General features: G+C 34.2%; 2 protein-coding genes across 2 annotated transcripts; one reads left to right on the top strand and one right to left on the bottom strand.

The window, feature by feature from the left end:
- Positions 1–1,269: 1,269 nt before the first annotated feature.
- Positions 1,270–3,043, bottom strand: LOC140751695 (exosome complex component RRP43). The gene is made up of 5 exons (XM_073085703.1): positions 2,861–3,043; positions 2,613–2,787; positions 2,106–2,400; positions 1,649–1,778; positions 1,270–1,515 (listed from the first exon to the last, which is right to left on the bottom strand). Exons 1-5 carry the CDS (start codon positions 2,887–2,889, stop codon positions 1,287–1,289), a joined length of 858 nt encoding a protein of 285 aa, XP_072941804.1. The 5' UTR covers positions 2,890–3,043; the 3' UTR covers positions 1,270–1,286.
- Positions 3,044–4,360: 1,317 nt separating this feature from the next.
- RpL31 (ribosomal protein L31) lies at positions 4,361–5,639 on the top strand. The gene is made up of 3 exons (XM_073085709.1): positions 4,361–4,427; positions 4,566–4,796; positions 5,472–5,639. The coding sequence occupies exons 2-3, from the start codon at positions 4,573–4,575 to the stop codon at positions 5,620–5,622; spliced, it is 375 nt and encodes a 124-aa protein (XP_072941810.1). The 5' UTR covers positions 4,361–4,427; positions 4,566–4,572; the 3' UTR covers positions 5,623–5,639.
- Positions 5,640–6,642: the final 1,003 nt, after the last annotated feature.

Below are 6,642 nucleotides of genomic sequence, written 5' to 3'. Positions count from 1 at the left end.
TTTTTTTTTTTTTTTTTTCTTCGAGGGGGAAACCTTCAAAAGGTACCCGACGACGAGGGAGCGACGCCGGGTTAGGGCTCGAACACAAAACTGCGATGCGAATTCGCAACGCAGAAAATTGCGATGCGAATTGCTGCGATGCGATATCGTGCGGCGTAGCGTCTCTCAGGATGACCAACAACAACAACAACCACTGTGCGATGCGAATCAATTCGCAAGTTCTTGCGATGCGTCGAGGGAGCTCGCAGATTTTTGCGATGCGACGTCGCATCGCAGTTTTGTGTACGAACCCTTATGTGGGATTTTTACCGCACTAAAACCCCCCCGGTGGCCGTCCTCAGCGCTTGGTGGAGAACTCCGGGATCTCCAATGGAACACAACCGGAGTCCTCCAAGCGCGATACCCCGGTCGGGCTCTGCCCTGGGGGGAGCACTTTACGCTCCTCCCCCACTTCTAGTGTTTACGACGGCATGCGACCACACATGCCGCCGTCCTTCTCGGGGTTGCTCTACGGACGGTTTGAGCTCCCACTCTTGCCGCCGGCAACCCCGGAAGCCCCCTTTTAGTCGCCTCTTACGACAGGCAGGGGATACCGTAGCCCTATTCTAGTCCCGGAACTACAGGGATAATAGTGATCTATACCTATAGGAAGTCTCCATACAAAAAAAACCGGGTGTTTTCGGCATTTTTCAACGTAACTGTTAAACCGTACTAGGAAGACGGTTAAAATTTTTACAATCCGGTTACTACTATACTAGTATTGTAATAAATACAAATAAGTACCATAAAACATATTTTAATATAATTATTTTAATTTGATTATACGTTGTTTACATCGATATACTACTGATCGTCTTTATTACTAGTATATCTATATATGGTTATTTACGTGTCATTCACCATCACCCCAACGCCATCTATTGTTGTATCATATAACTAAGTATTGTTGAAAATAATAAAATGAATAAAAATAAATAAAAAATAATGACCATTTCAAGCCTTGATGTGCGAGTTCGACTCGTACTTGGCGAATTATTTATTTAAAGAAGTGTAGTTATAAAGGTGGTAGAACCGTCTACAGACTTGTATGTGTATGGCCGACTAGATTTTTTTTAATAACAGATGTCCATTGGCGGCAGTAGCCTCTTATCATCAGTTGTATTGTACACTCATCTACTAATCTAATTATCTAAAAAAAGTGGAGCTAATTATAATATTTGGATGATACAAATTAAACTTAGATTCTATTGAAAATTGTTGAAAGTCATATCAGTGATTATGATTATTTATTTCTTACTTTTATTCTTTATACAGGTATCAATTATATCATGTATGAGTTTAGATCTTATCTTAGCTATTTTCATTGCTTCTTTTTGATTTTCAGGTGTAAGGTTGCAGCCACCAAACTTTTGCATTCCAATTAAAAGGCTCTCATTCCAAGAAACTATGAGATGAGCCCCCACTCCGCCACACATCTCCTCTTCAAATGATGTAGGTTCTGTGAGGGTGATAATCCTGAAATTAATAATGATGAATTAGGTAAACCATTTTTTAAGAAATATATCTAAGTTAAAAACCAAATTTAATAATCTTCTCTTGTTGACTTTATCTTAAATATTTTTCATTTAGTTAAATTTTTGATACTTACCTTTTATTTTGTTCCAAAAGGCAAAAGCTAGTTGCTACTGGCAATCCTGATATTTTCAAAGGTATTCTTTCAACTTCATCAACTTTTATTTCTTCAGTTTCAGGATCAAATTTCACAGTAGGCAGTGATACTGTGGAAAATAATACGAATAAGTCCCATGCTAAATTTGTTAGGAAAAAATATAATATTTAATATGGCAACTGAATCAGTTTAACTAAGTCTGATGTTTAACTAAGCAATGTTATTTACAGTTACAGGTTAGCAGCCTAATGGAACTAATACAAAGTTATCAATAGTCAGCAAATGTACTGTACTTGTACTATACAACAGTTGCTAAGTATTGATTGATTGTCTATTAACACTTGTCTGTCGTTAGTAACCATTGGCAATGTGAAATGTTGACACGATCTATTGCTTGTCCCTTAGTCAGCTTATAGACAATTTACTATATACTTACATGTTTTCAAACACGTCATCAATCCAATCACGCATGCGTCTACTAAGCTGCCATCATTATCCATACAAATAGCATCACAATGAAGAACCCAGGCTAATTTATCATGTACTATGCAAAGATCTTTCAAGTCAACACATTTGGAGTTTAGAATTATGTCTGACACCACATTATTAATAACTTGAGCATGATCTGAAGGTGGGCCTGGTCTAATTTTATTTGATGACATTGAAGGCATTTCTACATTTACGATCATAAAGCCTAAATCAGGTTCTTCTGGTTTAGGTGTAACTAATTCCTGAAATATAAGGAGTTGTAATGAATTTAAGTTATGAGATGGTGAAAATGCTGTTATAGAAATAGAAACCATAATAATCAGTGGGCAGTCTGGCAAAGTTTAGAACAATAAAAATAATGGTTGGCTGAATATATAATATTAATGTATACCTAATATTTTAAATTAAATTTAGGCATTTTATTTTAAACATAACTAAAACAAGAATGTCTTACCAATTGAATACCACAAATAACAGTAGTATTTCCACATTTAACTACGGCTGAAGTTTCTGAAGTCCCAATGCAATTAACATTTAATTTAACATTCCGATGATCATTAAATTTCCTTCCATCCGGCCTATTATCTTCGGTTAAATAATCGTTGAAATATTTATCGGGATGAAGGACTCTGAAACACATTTAATTATAATTTCATGCGGTTAACCTAACTTGATACTAGGCTTGTAAACATCGATACGTACTTGTATATTCCATGCATTCCATCATGCATCTTGCTGTACTTTATCAATTTATATTTTTAAAGACAGTCTTAAGTTATGTTTTTTACAAAATGAAGCGGGAAAATGATTAATTATCGTTAAAAAATGCGGCGGTGTAACTGTTTAATGTTTTCATCTCAAGTATTTTTAAGTTGAGAATGTTGACATTTGACAATTTGTCTTGTCAATCAATCAATGATATTATGAGAATGAGTTCAAAAACTATTATCACGATGATTGTAGTATAAGAAACATTATACAATCGTAAAAGCTAAAAATGGTGAAATGAGCATGGAAATAAATGATTTATTGTTTTTACATGCTTTATCTGGCTTCACTTGTAAGGGGCCGTTCAAGTATTACGTAACGCAATTTTTGAAGATTTTTGACCCCCCCTCCCCCCCTTGTAACGCACCGTAACGTTTTTCTATACCCCCCCCCCCCCCTAACGTTACGTAACACTCAAGTGTCAATTTTTACCCTAAACTCGCTAAAAAGTTATGTTATAGTTTTTATCCTTGGGATACTTTTACTTACATATTTACTTTATAATACTAAGAAATAAAACAAGAGATTTTTAATCCGAATAAGAGTAAAAACTAATAAAACATCAACTCCGAAAAAGCCGAACTAAGTCGGCTGAACCCACTCATTCAAGGGATTTCCCGTAAAACGTAAATGAAAAGGGTTGCCAATTTAGGAGTTTTAATTCCCTATTTTTTTATTAAAAAAAATGTTACGTAACGTGTATTACGGAAGACCCCCTCCCGCCCCTGTAACGCATCGTAACGTTTTACAAGACCCCCCCTCCCCCCCAAATTGCGTTACGTAATACTTGAACGACCCCTAAATAAATAACTATAAAACAAAAACGCAATCAAATAAACCTAAACTTAAAAGCAATAAATCGTATTTAAAAATGAGAAGCAAACAGTAACCTTTAAAAAATGGTAGCTAAACGAAACAAGAAAAAAAAACCTACGAATTTTTAGGAACTATTTTTAATTCGGAACGGCTGGCAATATTGGCAGTGTTGGCAACCGTACGATAATTATCGTACATGTACGATAATTTCATACCACCGTACGATGTACGATTGCGAGTCATTATCGTACGCAAATGTACGATAATTGGCTACTTGAAACTTTTTATTATTATATATGGCTTTCATTGATCATTTTTTCGAAAAAAGGGCTATTTATTAATAAAAATTATATTTTTATTAAGAAAGTGGAGTGGATGAGCAAAAAAAAAAAAAAAAAACGACACACAAATTGATCATAAATATCCCAGGTTGCCAACACTGCACGGAAGAGCAAAAAAAAAAAAAAAACGCCACTACACAAAATTAAACAAGTTTTTACTTGTCGAGTATGCGAATTTATGTAAGTATGAAATGTACGATAATTTTTCGCCAAATACGATAATTTTACGCGCCTCGTACGATCAGCGCCATCTCCCAGGTTGCCAACACTGAATATTGGCTATGCTGTCTTTGTGACAGTGACACATTGACAGCTTCTTTTTCATTCGGCAAGTTAAAGTCGAGGTGTGTTTTTAAATGTTAATCTGAAAAAATCACTATTATAAACATAACAAAAATAATTGAATGAATGTAAATATGATATAATATTATACAGGCAAGTTCAGGGCAAAATTATTTTAGTTTGTTACATTTGTATTACAGAATAACAATGGCCAAACCTAAAGGAGAGAGGAAAGGTAAATCTGCTATCAATGAAGTTGTGACTCGTGAATACACTGTGAATTTACATAAACGTCTTCATGGAGTCGGTTTCAAGAAACGAGCACCTCGTGCTATTAAAGAAATCCGCAAATTTGCCGAAAAACAAATGGGTACCCCTGACGTTCGTGTGGATACCAGGCTAAACAAATACCTTTGGTCAAAGGGTGTAAGGTAATTACTACAGAATTAAGTTTATTATAATTATAATCAGTATACAATACATTTTAAAGTGAGACATAATTGATATATTTGTTATTTCATTGAATAACAGATACTTGTTACAATTTAAACTTCGAGGACCAAGATACTCGTACTTGCTTGTTTTTATTTTAACAATAATTGCATCTCCTCCTCTAACCCCCATAAGTTTATGGGGAGGAGGTACTTAATTTGTTACGGAATCCTTAGCTATGTAATGCTTTGCAATATTACAGATTTCCTATGTATTTTTTTGGTATTGAGGTTATAAATGTTGGAGCGGGGAGTTAATATTTATGTGATTTAGTTAGTTAGGATTTAGTGCTGGAACTTTAAGACCTAATGTTTATATAGTTTACTTGTTTATAATATACATTTGTTTGATGTTATGAAAAATCCTGAGATGGTGTTAAACAGACCTTGAATTTAGAGACTCTAAAAATGTTTGAATAACATGATCTGATTTCTGGGCCCAGTAGTTCATTATTTGTCATGTGGCTGTGTTATTTATATTTTAGTGTTTACCTAAGGCTATAAGCATTCACGATTATTAGTATATTCCTGTATATAGAATAATAATTATTTAATATAAAAAATAAATAAGACAATTGAATAATAAATTAAAAATTGTTTTTTTTTCCTTTTCAGAAATGTTCCCTTCAGAGTGCGTGTGAGGCTCTCCCGCAGACGCAATGATGACGAGGACTCTGCACACAAGCTGTTCACGCTGGTGACATACGTACCTGTTGCCTCCATCAAGGGCTTGCAGACAGAGAATGTTGACGCTAGCCAAGAATAAACTTTAAGTTAAGCTTATACTGATTTTCATTTGTTTTCCTTTAACATTATTGTAGGAAAGATAACAGTTTAGCATAGTAGCACCCTTTTTGGTTTAACTCTGGGTGCACGGCTGCCACACCTGTTTATGCCTAATAATGGCAAAATTATGATTTGAAGGATGTGGTAAGGGAGAAACATTAGCGTGCAAATTAAATTCTCATGGGTAGCAACATATTGGTGATTTAACTCCAGTTACATATAATAAATTATAATAAATTTATTTATTTCATGAAGCATTACAAAGGTATATTTGAATATTCTTGAGGTAATGGTACAGGATCCCTAGTATAGTTTTCATCATTTATTACTAACAAGCTGATTTTTCGTGAGTAGCTTCGTTTCGACAAGACGCCCAACATTTTTCCTTACAGCAATGTTGGTAAATGGTAGCTTGATGGGGCAGCAAGGATAAAATATGTTGACCGGACGAATTCTAAAAATTTATTACTAACCAAATTTTTCTTTGTTAATTATCAAGATAATTATTTAAATAACGTGAAAAAATATTTGTCCTACAAAATATAAGGTTTTTATTAAGGCGTCCCCCCTCTCCAACATGTATCATAAACAAGGTCATGAAAAATAATTACTAACCAGCTGATTTTTTTTTTATTGGCTGTCTACCATTTACATAGTCTACCATGCACATTGTCCTACAAATTGCATGGTATGTCATCTCGGACCTACACTGAAAAGATGTTAATTCCGCAGGATTATTTTTTTTATTAGTAACTGTAGGACAAAGGTATCACGTGATAGGATAATATAATTTTTATCTAAATAAAACAATGTCCTACAAAAAAAAGGGTAACTTTTATTAATCCTACAAGATTTGTAATTTAACTATAATATAAATAAACTATAAAACTGGCGGACTGGAATAACGTACTTCGCAATTTGTAGGACAATGTGGGTAGTAAGCTGTGTAAATGTTAGACAGCTAATAAAAAAAAAATCAGCTGGTTAGTAATTATTTTTC

This window comes from Epargyreus clarus, unplaced genomic scaffold (assembly GCF_041222505.1).
Source record: "Epargyreus clarus isolate Ecla_fem2 unplaced genomic scaffold, WU_Ecla_fem_2.2 ptg000023l, whole genome shotgun sequence".
Taxonomy (NCBI): Eukaryota; Metazoa; Arthropoda; class Insecta; order Lepidoptera; family Hesperiidae; genus Epargyreus; species Epargyreus clarus.
This window is presented reverse-complemented; position numbering and strand designations above follow the sequence as displayed.

What these genes read in the sequence shown, in the direction of transcription:
- RpL31 (XM_073085709.1), top strand. Translation starts at nt 4,573, where the DNA reads ATGGCCAAACCTAAAGGAGAGAGGAAAGGTAAATCTGCTATCAATGAA. An exon ending in CTTTGGTCAAAGGGTGTAAG is followed by an intron (nt 4,797 to 5,471) that starts GTAATTACTACA and finishes TTTCCTTTTCAG; the next exon opens with AAATGTTCCCTTCAGAGTGC.
- LOC140751695 (XM_073085703.1), bottom strand. Translation starts at nt 2,889, where the DNA reads ATGCATGATGGAATGCATGGAATATACAA. An exon ending in GGAATGCATGGAATATACAA is followed by an intron (nt 2,788 to 2,860) that starts GTACGTATCGAT and finishes AATGTGTTTCAG; the next exon opens with AGTCCTTCATCCCGATAAAT. An exon ending in TTATTTGTGGTATTCAATTG is followed by an intron (nt 2,401 to 2,612) that starts GTAAGACATTCT and finishes CTTATATTTCAG; the next exon opens with GAATTAGTTACACCTAAACC.